The sequence below is a fragment of the Spea bombifrons genome, chromosome 11 (assembly GCF_027358695.1).
Source record: "Spea bombifrons isolate aSpeBom1 chromosome 11, aSpeBom1.2.pri, whole genome shotgun sequence".
Taxonomy (NCBI): domain Eukaryota; kingdom Metazoa; phylum Chordata; class Amphibia; order Anura; family Pelobatidae; genus Spea; species Spea bombifrons.
The window spans coordinates 15624220-15638629 of record NC_071097.1 but is presented as its reverse complement, the minus strand read 5'-3'; the positions used below and the strand labels follow the sequence as shown (position 1 = coordinate 15638629).

The 14410-nt window shown below is 39.7% G+C and overlaps 1 protein-coding gene across 1 annotated transcript; it reads left to right on the top strand.

The window, feature by feature from the left end:
• The first annotated feature begins 464 nt into the window (after nucleotides 1-464).
• Nucleotides 465-13050, top strand: FTSJ3 (FtsJ RNA 2'-O-methyltransferase 3). Its single transcript, XM_053451177.1, has 22 exons — nucleotides 465-540; nucleotides 3831-3918; nucleotides 4184-4289; nucleotides 4393-4439; nucleotides 4522-4601; nucleotides 4841-4940; nucleotides 5047-5241; nucleotides 5332-5447; nucleotides 5740-5844; nucleotides 5945-6045; nucleotides 6124-6207; nucleotides 6454-6585; nucleotides 6698-6833; nucleotides 6998-7194; nucleotides 7279-7405; nucleotides 7626-7704; nucleotides 7789-7978; nucleotides 9310-9404; nucleotides 10196-10298; nucleotides 11126-11309; nucleotides 11585-11679; nucleotides 12669-13050. The coding sequence occupies exons 2-22, from the start codon at nucleotides 3852-3854 to the stop codon at nucleotides 12835-12837; spliced, it is 2508 nt and encodes an 835-aa protein (XP_053307152.1). The 5' UTR covers nucleotides 465-540; nucleotides 3831-3851; the 3' UTR covers nucleotides 12838-13050.
• Nucleotides 13051-14410: the final 1360 nt, after the last annotated feature.

Below are 14410 nucleotides of genomic sequence, written 5' to 3'. Positions count from 1 at the left end.
CTGGTGTTAGGATACCTATCATTAAATATTCGATGGTGAAGGTTGTGAAAACGTTGCTCCGTCCCTCTTTCTTCATTTGAAATGTGTGTCGGTATGCACGAAGAACATTATCGCTGCTATCAATATTTTACTTCAATAAAAACCGAGCTAACTACTTCCATCTCTCCGTAGAAAGAAATAACTGCACGTGTTAACCCTGGTAGTATTTACTATTTTGCTTAGTTTGACGTCCATAGTGCGGCTGTCAAGGAAGCCATGTTGGTTGTGGCAATATCGGTACCGTGAATCAATGTGATATTATCTGGCTTATCCATAAGCGTGTACTGACAGACAATTAGCAGGGAAACCATTTTACCTCTACGATGCTAAAATAACCTTCAAATTATGAAGTTTTATTACACAACTTTAACTCCACACCCAACATGGCGCAGATACGTGTGCGTATGCACGAGAGGTAGTGGCGTAGTTGTTTGTGCGACTTACCGGAAACGCCTCCATTCCGTCGAGCTTGCTGTCTTACCACGTGAAAGTTTTAGAGAGGTGAGTTAAGTTGAGAAAGGTACATTATTGGCTGATATGTCACGCGTATTTAACATTAAGATAAGTTAGATATTTGTCACAAAGCCATTCTGTATGTTACCATACGTACTCGCTCTGTTACGTTAACTGTATGGATACAAAGTCTGCATGTATTTCTGTTGGGGGAAAAAAGCCACTTGTGTATTGGAGCTATGGAGTAGCTTATAGACTGCATTACTCTGCCCCCATAAGTAATAATACATTTCACTGAAGTACAGTCTTACCAGGGTAAGAACTGTGGCACTGTTTTGGCCATGTGTTTGTGTGTGTGTATATGTATATATATATATATATATATAATATTTGGGTAGTCTAAGTTATCTAGTAGGCTAAAAAAATATATAGTTTGCCTTTAAAATACACTGTGTGTGTTAGATTTTTACATGCGGATGCTATAATGTGTTGCTGTGTTAACCAGATGCTTACATCTGTACTATAGGTGCAGTTATATGTAATAAAAAGCGATACAGGTGGAAAGATTGGAGCATTTTGACGTTTAAGGCAGTATGCGATTAATCTAGCTGCAGTGTAGAGGGTGGAATGGAGTGGTGAGAGGGGGAGACCAGTTAGGGAGCTGCAATAGTCCACAGATGGGATATCGCAAAGGAGTGGATAAATATTTTGGTCGTATGAGAGTTGTGAGATGGTTTTTCAGGTGAAGGTGGCAGGATTTGGTGAGGGATGTAGGAGAGAGAAGAGTGTGACACCAAGGCAACAAACTTGGTCTTTCAGTTGGATAGAGGAGTTGTCAATAGTAATGTAAGAGATATGTCAGGAATTGTGGACACACCAGATGTTGAGCTTTAGGTAATGGGCCGCCATCCACAAAGCAATTCCTGCCCAGTCGGTGCGCAATAGTACAAATGAAAAGCATAGCCACAAATAATAATCCTCCCCTAAAAGCACTGTGCACCACACTGTGGTGGGAGTTATTCTTTAAGTCAACAATGTACCTTCACAGGAGGAATAGATTGCTACCAAGCATTGCTAATGGCAGTGAGATGATAGTAAATGCATGTGTATGATCAATTTCCTATTTGTAGAGATGCCCAAAGAAAAGCACACTCTGGAAATATTATAAGTGGGATTTCAAGAACAGTATTGACTATTTGAAAAAGTGTCTCTGCCTGAAAACATTTTACCAATATTTTGTTCCCAAGCTCTTAAAATTTTGAATCCCCAAAAAGGTTACAGCTACAGCAAAAAATAAAAAGTGATAGAAGCATTCAAATATTGAAAGGAGTTTAATAAAGTACAGAGGGAGGTTTATTTCAAAGGTGGAGAAATGTTAGAACAAAAGGTTATCCATTAAAACTAGGGAAAACTAAGGACGTTTTACTTTACTGAGAGAGTAGTAGATAAATGCAAAAGCCTCCCATCAGGAGTGGTAGAGATAATAAATGCCCTTACTAATAAAGTAAGGGCATCTAAACATGTATGGGATCGGCATAAAGCCATCCTGAATCTAAGATAAGATCTAGGACTGATTGATGTCTGAGTTTTTAGGTCTGGTTCTGATCTACTGTCAAATTCTAGTCGAGTCAGGATGTAGGGTGATAACTCTTTCAGGTAACATGGGCCCTGGTTCTTTAGTGCTTTAAATGTTAATCCCATCTTAAAATACATTCTCCATTTAATAGGAATCCAGTGGAGAGAGCAGTGAATAGGTGGGATATGGCATAAGCGGGGCTGATTTGATAATAGCCTGGCAGCTGCATTTAAGTTATTTTTCTGGGAGGCCGGGGTATATTGCTTTGCTAACAATGTTAGTGTAAGTGGAAATCTTCATTTGCAACAAATTTTCTATCTATGTGTATTTTTTCTTCTTGTTTTTCCCCTCTATTCTGCACGGATAACATTGTGATCGGAAAGCATAGTACCTTACTACAAAAATCACCGGATTTACTAATATGGTCTAAGGGTCACCTTGACCCTTTTTCTGGTTGTATTAGTATGTCTACAGGGATGTTAAGTTTCAATTAACACAATAATACTTCTGGTACACTTCAGATCCTTATTGTTACATAGAAAAAGTGACAAATAAAAAGTGCACCGTGAATTTATTGGATTGATCTTAATCGGTATGTTTGTTTTTTTGACCGTCCTTTTTGCTGCTTCAGGCTGTAATTGCTGATTAAAAATGTTTTCTCTATTGCATGCTGGAAGAGCTCTGTAGCTGTAGGCATTTGATTTAATGAACTGTGATAAATCACTCTTCTACTGCTCTTGTCATCCTTTACCTTCCTGCCTTGAGAATTGAAAGTGTGAGGCCTTTCACTGCCTGGTAACCAACAATTCTGTATGCCTATGATTCAAACATGGCTTAAGGACTGTACAGAGCATAGAAACTAATTTAAATATACTTAAGCTGGACATGTCTAAGTGTGAGATCTATGCAAGTAGATGTGTATATGCCTGCTCTTTAACCACAAATGCCTGAGCGTTCCATGACGGACTGGTTCAATCTTTTTTGAGGTCTTTGGTGTGGCACTAACTCGTCCAGCGTAAATCTCGAATGATGTGTAGCCAACATTTCTGTATGCTTATTGTGGGTCAAAAGTCGTCTGCTGTACATAGCGAGTAAAATGAAATACACGTGTGTTTAACATGAACATGTCTCGTAAGGGTGTTTCAGATGGCTGGCCACCTCGTGGCCCATGAGGTTTGTTTTTGTACTGCTCCAGATGGCTAAACTTAACAAATGCTGATGAATATGCACCGCGGTCTACGGAATATAAGTGTTGGACAGAGCTGCTGTAGCTTGGAGAATATGCTTCAAAGTTATGTTATTTCAGTGTCGCTACTCATTAACTCCCACATTTCATATTTTTTAAAACTATGAATTCCTCTTAGTCCCATGGAAAAAATACACTTTTCTTCACACACTTTGTTTTTTCGGGGGGGGGGGGTTTGCTTGTGTTTTGGGGTTTTTTTGTTTGTTTTTTGCAGTAATGTAGGTTAACGTCGAATGTTTTTATTTCGTTTCATTCCTATAAACTTCCTTTATCTTTGGACCTGAAGGCTGCTGTTGTAGGCAGTCATGTAATATTTTAGATGACTTTCCCTCCGTATACAACAATAAAAAAAGTGGTGGGAATTCCCCTTTAAATGTGTAGATATATGTTACAGAAATTAAGATATTGGCCCTTAATTTTGAATGGGATTTGCATAGATTACAAAACTAACCGTAAAATATATAACCTGGCCTTGACTGGGATAAACAGCAAAATCTTCTGTTTGTTTCCACGCAGTTGGCAACCTTTTGACGCAAGATGGGCAAGAAAGGAAAAATCGGGAAAAGTCGAAAGGATAAATTTTATCATTTAGCAAAGGAGACAGGTAAGCCAAAAGCTGACATGACCACATTTTCAAAATAGAATTAAAAGAGAAAATATTCATTAAAAATTCATTAGATTTAAAAATAGAGCTCTACTGAGTAACTAGAGATTTTTATTGTCTGGCAACTTCTCTCCTTTTTTGTAACAGTACCCCAGGAGTAAAAGAGCTTATTATATACAGCATATTGTTCGTTTTCCTGTAACGATACGAACGTCTGACATCCCTTCATCATAAATTTACTGCTATTACCTGCTTTTATTTATAGGTTACCGCTCTCGGTCGGCCTTTAAACTCATACAGCTGAATAGAAAGTTTCAGTTTCTACAGAAAGCCCGTGCGCTGGTGGATCTGTGTGCTGCTCCGGGGGGCTGGTAGGTATTATGGATGCAGTATAGGTGTGACTGTGTGACCATCAGTGGTTGGACCTTGTACGTTGCCTTTGTCCCCTGCACTCATCTGCCTTTTTTCTTATAGGCTTCAGGTTGCATCAAAGTTTATGCCGGTCTCCAGTCTGATTATAGGTGAGTTATTAGGACAGTACAATTCTGCTCTGTGTGTTGGATGAGCAGTTTCTCATGAAATTTAAACCTTGTTTCTCTGTAGGAGTGGACCTTGTGCCTATTAAACCAATTCCTAACGTAGTGACCTTTCAGGAGGATATAACCAGTGACTCTTGCAGGCAGGTGAGCAAGTTTCAACATTTAGTATGATCACTTTTCCTTTATAGATATTCACGTGTAGATTAAAATGAAACTGTATAAAGGCTGGCATATAATCAACAGATTGTCTTCAAAATGCTCATCTGTTCATTCTTCATGAAACGGCTGTGCTCTCCCGAAGTTATTTTTTTGGGGACTGTGCTTCTTCCCACTCTTCTGTGTTACATGCATGATATCTCTTTCTGCATTCTCTCTCCCCTCAGGCAATTAAAAAGCAGCTGCAGACTTGGAAGGCAGATGTTGTTCTGAATGATGGAGCTCCTAATGTGGGAGCCAACTGGACACATGATGCTTTCTCACAAGGTATGATAGTCTATCTTGTAGTGTACTTGTCCTCTGAGGTGATTTTTGCCCATATTTCTTCTTTTTATTATTATTATTAATAGCCTAATTTCCGTACCTCTTTCAGTACACCTCTCTCTTATGGCGCTTCGTCTGGCTTGTGATTGTTTGGCGAAAGGCGGCTGGTTTATTACTAAGGTTTTCCGCTCCTCGGATTATCAGTCCCTACTGTGGATCCTGCAGCAGTTCTTCAAGAAAGTGAGCTCCACAAAACCCCAGGCCTCTCGTAGCGAAAGTGCTGAGATTTTTGTGGTATGCCAAGGTGAGTTTCTGTTGCGATAGGGTAAGCATCAACCCTGTTCTGACTCACATTTGTTTACCCTCTCACTAATGTTTTGCATTTTTTCTTTAGGATATTTTGCTCCAGATAAAATAGACAGCCGATTCTTTGATCCCAAATTTGCTTTTAAAGACGTGGAAGGTCCTGTACAGACAGTCTCTCAGCTTGTGTCTCAAAAAAAGCCCAAGGTTTGTTTCTTTTAGTGCATCTGTCTTGATTGTATGTACTGTCTGTACTAATATTGCAGTAGTTCATATTAATTTAATGCACGGGTTGACAAATTTGTAAGACCGCCGTGTGTGCTCACGCGCACATTGAAGTCCGACGGGCCACACGTTGGACGCCCCTCACCTAGGCGCCAGGACAAAACTTTCTGTCGACCTGGCGCCTGGGATTTGTTGAACCCTGATTTAATGTCCTAGTTGTGATGGGATTTGTTTGGCAGATTTCTTTGACATGCACTATTTCTATATCTCCCAGGCAGAGGGTTATGCGGAAGGATCACTCACTCTCTATAATCGGGTATCCCTGATTGATTTCCTTAGAACTCCAAATCCAGTGGACTTTTTGTCAAAGACCAGTGAGGTGAGTTGTCGTCATGTCTAGGATGCCAGGGCTATATATGGGTTACCATACAGATCACAAAAGATGTTTTTGCGCCTTTTACACTGTTGCTTTTATTTAGATTGCTTTGGATCATCCAGAACTTGAGAAGCATACAGCTACAACCGATGACATCCGTGAATGCTGCCGAGACATCAAAGTTCTGGGTCGCAAGGAACTCAGGTTATAACTCCCCCAATGCTCTGAATTACATAAATTTTTTCCAGAACTGAATCCTAAGTGAAAATCTCTTCTTTTCAGGTCACTTTTAAGCTGGCGGACAAAGTTACGCAGATATCTTGCAAAGCAATTCAAGGAATCAAAGGAATCAGGAAAGGAAATAAAGTAAGAACATCAGTATACTGGTTCTCCCTTCCTCAAAATGAATGTTTTCCCTGAACATTTTTGGTCCTATGTAATCTTTCTGCCTCATTTCTCCATGTATCTTTGTTTTCACTCAAACTTTTTGAACTCATTTCCATATTTCCTGCACTTATTTTATATTTCTCCTGTTGTGAGTTTGCACTTTTCTGTTATGGTCATACCGTTGCTTTTGCCCAGACTGTGACTCATAGTGGTACTTATTCTTAGTCTTAGCTCTGGTGAGGAGGAAGATGGGGAAGAAGAAGAAAAAAGCCCTGCAGTTGCATTGGAGGATGAAAATGAGGAACTTGACAGGAAGCTGGCAGAAGTGAAGGCTGAAGAGCTTGCCACTCTGAAAAGGTAAGTGACCAGGGAGTCTGTCTATTGCCACTATAGTCATAAGCAACCATTCTTATCCGTGAACCTCTAGTCTAATTATGTAGAGAAACTCTGATGCCCTTTTCCCTTGTAGAAAGAAAAAACGCCTATTGAAGACACTACAACGCCAGAGAGAACGAGTAGAGCTTAAAATGGATCTCCCTGGTGTGTCTATTGCTGATGAGGGGGAAACAGGCATGTTTTCATTGCGTTCCATTGGCAAGAGTGAGGTGAGCACTTGAAGAATTTGGTTACTTTTATTTCTTTTGCCTTAATAACACTTATGGATAGTAGGAAGCCACAGCTTCTAATCTTCACGAGCCATTAAGATCTCTATCTTCTGCTACTTTTTTACTAATTACATGCTTTTTTTTTTATTTATTTTTTTTTAAAGCTCTTACAGTCCCTCTCTCATGGTGACATGTCTATGGCAGACTCCCTTGTGTCAAATGGTATGATCTGCGATGGAGATGTAGTCCTCTCTGACGATGAAGGGTCAGTAGGAGACGATGAAATCTCTCTTGCAAGCGATATTGAGGATGAAGACCTTCAGGAAGTGAGAGCACGGGAAGAAAACGCTAGGAAGACGTGGTAAGGAAAGAGATTATCACACTTGTTTCTCGTTTGCTATCTCCAGCTATGTTTGGCTTATTTTTTTATTATTATTATTATTAGCATAAAGGAGGCTCCTTCCATTGAGCAGTCTCAGGAAGATGAGAAGGAAGAAACAAATCCACTACTCGTTTCTCTTGAGGAAAAGTCCGAGCGTCAGCAAAGAGACACAAACCTATGGTTTGGAAAAGTAAGATTTAGTGATTAGGGGTCCATGTTCAATCTTTTGTGTTGCATTGGATTGTTAAGAAACATGTAAGTCTGAACTATTGCTATCTTCTCTTTTAGCAGTACAGACAATTAGCATATCTCATTGATGTCAAATTATAACAACCGCTTTCTTTCGATAACAGCCTTCTCAGGTTGTTTAGGAAACACTTCCGTAAGGCATTATACTTTTATCTCCCCAGGGTGTTTTTTCCTCAATGGATTTTGATGCAGATGAAGATCTGGAGATTAAACAGACACAGCTGTTGAGGGAAAAGAATGGTGAGCAGAGGAGAAAAGGTGATATGTAAGAAAATCAATATTTAGGGCAGTATTTTCATATCCTCTCGACTTCTCTCTATGCAGGAGAGAAGCCACTGAAAAAAGTAAAAGACAAAAAGAACAAGAAAGCCTTCAAAGGTACTGAGGGAACAGCAGCAGAGAGCCCAGAAGAGAATCTAGAGACACAAAGCTCTGGAGAGAAGATGGCACCCGTTACAGACAATGCAGATGGCGATCTTAGTGAGTCAGACAGCGACAGCAGTGAGGATGAAAAGTGAGTTGTTTTTTTAAATACAACCAAAAATCATATTGATTTAAAAAAAAAAAAAAAAGCCTGATAACACTCTGTGATCAGTGATGTCAGAGTTGCCTTGTGGACTACAGTTATCACCAGCTTAAGCATAATTATCAAAAGGTGTACACTAGAGGTGCAAGCAGTTTGACATACTTGTATGTGTAGAGATGTACATTTTTTGGAAATTATGAAGCCATGGGAAAAACAGGAGTGGCTTAGTTACCATTTTAAAATTATTTTGTTGCACTGGGAACATAAAAGTATCATGCTTGAAATAAAAGAACAGCTTATTCAGTAAATAATAAACTAAATTGATTTTTAAAACTTTGTTGCAAATGGAAAAACAAGGTCTGTATATGTTAAGAACATTTCAACTATATATGAGAACAGGTAACCCTTTCCCTCAAATGCAACAAAATAAATGAAGAAACCATCAAACAAACAAAAAAACAGATCTCCTATAATCCTCCTCCATGAATTGGACTCGGAGAGCCCAATCAGATTTGCACCTTAGCACCAATTAGAAATAAAAAAAGTAACTGGCATTATTTGTGCCAGTCGGATGTGGACACATTGCATATTTATGCTTCGTAGTGAGGTTAACATTGGAGTGATCCTTTAAAAAAAATAAATTGAGGAAAGGAATCGGACACAAAATGTACATGGGATTTAATGCTACTATAGTATGTTTTACTATACAGACCTTGTTACATTTGCAACAAAAATAGTTTTGGGTTTTTTTTACACTGTTTCTAGAATGGGAACTTCACTTTACACTGTAGAATGGGAACGATGGAGGGTAAAGCTACCTACACTTTCGTTGCTATAATGACCCTCGTTTAGTTCTATAAAAAAATTTGTATGGCTTTAGGACACTTCTGGCAAGCATTTGGAAAGAATATTTCTTGTCACAGTATTTGCAACTTGCAGCTTTGTTCTTAGTAGAAGTTGCCCTGTGGAAATGTTTCCAAACACTTTTTACTAATTTACTGGACAAACTCAGACTTTAGGATACAAGGACATTATCATGTGGTAATGTGTAAGGCGTACAAAAACACGCATTTCCTCCCGTGCTTAAAAATGTGATCTGGCCAATTTTATGTGGCCATTCTTTGACTTTTCTTGCCACTGGTAACCTTTTCCTGCTTTTGAATGTACTTAATTTACTAGGATACTTTATAACAACTAAAATACAAGTAAGCTGAGTCTTCTGTGCCAACCTCGCCTATTATTGCAGAGTCTAAGAACTGAATAAACTTGGTTTCACATGATCTCCTGGCGTAGCGCTGATTTAGAAATTTTTTATTCAGGGATATCAAGTCCATGAAAAGAAAACATAAACGGAAAAGAGACCAAGGAGAGGATGAGACAGCTGACTTTGAAGTGGTTCCGGTAGAGCGTCCAGGTATGTTACCAAAACCAAACGGGTTTCCATGCTGTGTGACCTCATGGCCTTCATTTGTGCTCAGTTATTGTTTACCGAAGAAGTTAGCACGTGTTTTTGTAAGTGTGTGGCAGCGTATGGTGCTGGATTGTCAGTGATGAGCCTTGGGTTAGTGGTGCAAGGGAAATATTGTGTGTTTGATGTTAGAGCAAGATTTCATGTTAGCATGTGTGTTAATTTCCTTGGCACCCAGACACCACTAACCCTAGCCTCATCCCTGTTCAAGATTGCCATGATTATCACGCCCAAACAACTTATTTCTGCTCTAAGATTTCTGTTGCTTATTTCAGAATGCTGGCCCTCTGACACATTTTTTCTGGCTATATGTGCTTAACATTTACATTAAATGTTTATGAAACAATTACACAGACCGGTAAATAAAAATCACAATAAATTACATTAAATTTAGCTATAGCTACCTTTTAAAGATTGTGAGACTTACCTGCAATTCCATATATAGCTATATAGAGGTGTCTAAAGAAATAACAGGCATTAGACAGAATTTGCACCCTAACTGGATTATTCTGTGCTTTTTATTTGTCTCTCCCCCTAAGCCTTTTTGGCTGGCAGGTGTTCTGGTAAATGTGCACATGTGGAATAGCCGCGAGCAGCCACATCCAGGGCTTTGCACTTCAGCTCTACACCTGCAGTTTCACCTAGAGATGTTTTACTCTACAGAAAATAAAATATGCTTTAACTAGTATCTTTACTGCCATGTTAATTTTCATCATTTTTTTTTCTAATGTCTGCAGTGAAACGTACCCGTGTCTTGAACCCAGAAGGTCTTGCTATTGGAACAGTTATTGCTACATCAAAGAAGTCTACCAGAGATCTAATTGACAAGTCCTTCAATAGGTCAGTACAAAGGGTTTCAAATTATGGCCAGTGTAGCAAGTTTCTTTGTGATGACCTGTATAGCCAAAAACCTATTGGAGTCATCAAAAGTAGGGGCCCTGTGAGTGCAAAAAATACCTGTTTCGTATATTCAATTTCACCATTTCTCAAACATGGCTACCCTGTAATAACTGCACTGTCACCCACATGAGCTGTAGACACCCTCCGCTGCTGCCGGCACTTCCGCTGGGGCTTCTATGGAGCACTGGAAGGTCATGTGATGCCAGTGCTCCGTCATAGAAGCCTCCAGAGGAAGTGCCGGCAGCAGCAGGGGTCTAATCCGACCTCAAATAGAGGTTTGACTACAAGACTAAGACAAAGAGCTGCAGGGGATCTGGATCTTTGTATTAGTCTTGTAGTCAAACCTCTATTTGAGGTCGGATTAGAAGACGACCTCGAATATAAGACGTCTTATAATTGAGCAAATACGGTATTACTGATTGTGTTGGCATACATGGGGAAACAAGGTTTTTGTATTTAGCATAATATTGTGATGGAATGCATGATTTGCATTAAACTAGTTATGTATGGACAACTTGACCTGTCCTGAAAAACATATGTAGATTTCCCTAGGTAAAGTGGAACCTGTTCATAAAATCATCACCTAAATTGATTTATAGCAAGACTACGCATGTTGGTATGTTCTCCCAAGGGAAGAAATATGGCCTCTGGTACTCTAGGGTTTAACGAAAGAATAAAAATGCCTATTTGACACAGACTTATACTTTGTTTAATGAAACAGATAGGACTTGATTTACATCTTCCCGTTTTTGTTTGTCCGTTGGTAGGTACGCTTTTAATGAAGATGAGGATGAGCTCCCTGATTGGTTTGTGACAGAGGAGAAGAAGCACCGAATTATTCAGGTCCCCGTGGACCGCCAAACGATGGAGGAATATCGAAAGAGGCAACAGGAACTCAATGCACGTCCCATCAAAAAAGTGGCAGAGGCAAAGGCCAGAAAGAAGAGACGGGTAAGTTAAAAAGACATTATAATGTCAGTCATATTTACAATTAAATGCTGTTTTGAATCCTTTATTACATCCTCTGTCCTTTGTTATTCACTAGCTTCTTCACGGCTTTATTTTTTTTTTTGGACATTTAATTACTTGTATTGCCTTGCTGGTTGTGTACATCTTTTCTCGTTCCAAACCTTCCCATGCTTTTTGTATGGGTCGCTCTTTCTTCACACCCATCTTTCATCCCTTCCTTTGATGTACTTACCCTGACTTTCCACTGCCCTGAACAGATGCTAAAGAAAATGGAGCAAGCTAAGAAGAAGGCCGAAGCTGTGGTAAACACTGTTGACATCTCAGAGAGGGAAAAAGCCGCACAGCTACGCAGGTGAGACACTATAGTAGACTTCCATGTTTTAATGTACTTGCTTAATTCTCATGGGTTCTAAAGTGTTTCTTCTTCCGGCTGCTTCTTGCGAATATAACACTGAGTGAAAACAAAATGTAGCAGCCGATGTAGAAATAAAAACATACCTTTATCCAATTGCGCGTAAAAACAAGTCCCAACTCTATTTGCTCAAGGAGTAAGAACTTCTGCTTAATATGTTTCATAGGTTATGGGCCACTTTGTCAGAGGAAGTGCTGTACGTAGACAAGTACACCAACAAATAATTTAACTATTAATAATAACAACAACAACAACAAAAAGTATGCGTGACCAGCGAGGAAGAAAAAAGACCAGATATCTCCTTAATAAAAAAAGATTGAGAAAAGGTTTTTAAAGGGAAACTGTTTTTATTTTGCACAATAAGTAAAAAAAACATTTTTTACCATGGGACTTCCCTGTTAAGAATACATTCTTATTCTGTCCATTCTGATGCAGCCCAATATCAGCTTTAATTAGCTCAACAGGCATCTTATACACATGTTCAACACTATTGCAGAGTAACCAAATGCCCATAACAGCTGCACAAATCCATTCCCCAAGGGCCACAAACGGGTAAAATTGGTATAGTTGTGATCAAGCTGTGCTTCAAAGGAAGGAGAAAGATTAAAACGGAGCTTCCTTTGTGTAGGTGGGAGTTGTACCCACAGTACATTCCATTAGTTTCAGATTCACTTTAATTCTGGTTCCCAATGTTCCTTGATTTGTTAATTAGGTGCTTGAATGTGATAATGGTGCAGTTACTGTCATCAATAGTATACAATAATAAAATAACAGTTGATAATGCACTCAATGTAAACCGCAGCCTTAAACATGGCCTGTTAAGCATTGTTTATATTTTATTGATTTTCATGTCATGTTACTATACTAATCTGTTTTAATTATAATTCATATTGGTAAATGTCCTTGTCTTCCCCTTTTCTGTTTCATAGTGTATATAAAAAAGCTGGTCTTGGAAAAGAGAAGCGCCAGGTTACATATGTGGTGTCTAAGAAGGGTGTTGGGCGAAAGGTTCGTCGTCCAGCTGGAGTCAAGGGTCAGTTCAAGGTTGTAGATGCAAGGATGAAGAAGGACATGAGAAGTCAACGAGGGAGGAAGTAATCTTGAATAAAGGAGCATCTACTTCCTATTATTGACAGCTTCTTGATCAAACTTCCAGAGGTTTTGTACTTGGAGTTTTATCATTGGAATTTACATATTAATGATGGACTAAAACTGATCAATTTATTTTATTCTCGGAAGTGGAAGCAGGACCATTGATCACTTTCTGTTGCCATGTGTCACGGATTGTAATTAAAAGACTCTTCCCCTGGACATTCTTTTTTGCATGTTCTTGAATTAGATTTTTTCTTAGTTTTTTGTTCTATAAATCTTACACAATCAAATTAACGGGTTATGAGGTAGTGGTAATTTGCATACTGCAGCATGAACTGCGCAGCTGGCAGTGACTTCATTGCCTGTCTCTGATGCTAGGGTGTGAGGAGCATTATGAGCATATATACTGTAATAGTGTTTGTGTATGCTCACATCATCCTAAGCAGATGGCCACAACTTTTCATGCACCATTTAAAGGGATGTGTCATAGTTGAAATTTCCAATAAAACACAATGGGAAAGATATGCCCGTTCTATATCCATAAAGCATTGAAGTGAGAGTAAAGGGAAAATGCACTTTAATGCATATGAAAGCTGCATGGCCCCTTTAACTTTTTATGGTGTCGCCAAATCAAATCAATCATGGTGGATTCCGCAAGTTCCCCAGTATGCGTTTGTACCTTCCCCCACTCGGGTAATCACCATATAGTAGATGTGTTCGCCAAACACTTTTCCGGGGACAAGGTATACTTACCTCTAACCAATGATGTATCATTTCTTTTGTAAAGGACAGAACCAAGGGGCAAACAGACGATCAGCCCCCCTGAGTGTCCCACTGCTTAATGGACCTGTTAACAAGGGAGATTTCTCAATCTGCCCATTTCCACTATGGAGCATGTGTTGACTGCTGATGTTAAATATGCACGTAATTTGCTGTAGAAAATATTGCATGCGCAATGACACACCAGGTACATTACTGGTCCTGTAGGCCCTGTGAAGGAGTTAATGCATTTGATAGCTGAAATGTTGCTTTACATACATGAGCCCCCCCCCCATTGGGGAGATTCTGCCAAATCCTCCCATGAGCACTTTATTAAGTTTTTTTTCAGATCAGAGGTCTGGCTATGAGGCTAAGATCCAGATCCCCCGCAGCGCTGCAGGGGACCTGGATCCTCCTGTCTGGTAACCTCCGTGGCCGGTGCTTCTGACTCCCTGGTGTGTAGAGGCAGCGTGTAGACGTCTACGCAATTCACGTAGGCAACTTCCGCTGCAGTCGGAAGGAGGTGCCACTAGCAGCGGGGGTTGTCTGTGTCCATCGCGCAGACCTTCCCCGGCTGTCAGAGAGGAGAGTTCCCCGCGGCGCTTCCAGAGTGGCATATAGGGGTATAAGGCATTTCTGGAGGCAGAGTGGCATATAGGGGGTCAAAAGGCATATCATGGGGCACAGTGGCATATAGAGGGTTAAAAGGCATATCATGGGGCACAGTGACATATAGGGTGTATAAGGCATTTCTGGGGCAGATGTGCATAACTGGGGGGCAGTTTGGAAAATAAAAGGAAATAAAAACCAAAAAAAAATA

What these genes read in the sequence shown, in the direction of transcription:
- FTSJ3 (XM_053451177.1), top strand. Translation starts at nt 3,852, where the DNA reads ATGGGCAAGAAAGGAAAAATCGGGAAAAGTCGAAAGGATAAATTTTAT. An exon ending in GGTCTCCAGTCTGATTATAG is followed by an intron (nt 4,440 to 4,521) that starts GTGAGTTATTAG and finishes GTTTCTCTGTAG; the next exon opens with GAGTGGACCTTGTGCCTATT. An exon ending in ATTGACAAGTCCTTCAATAG is followed by an intron (nt 10,299 to 11,125) that starts GTCAGTACAAAG and finishes GTCCGTTGGTAG; the next exon opens with GTACGCTTTTAATGAAGATG.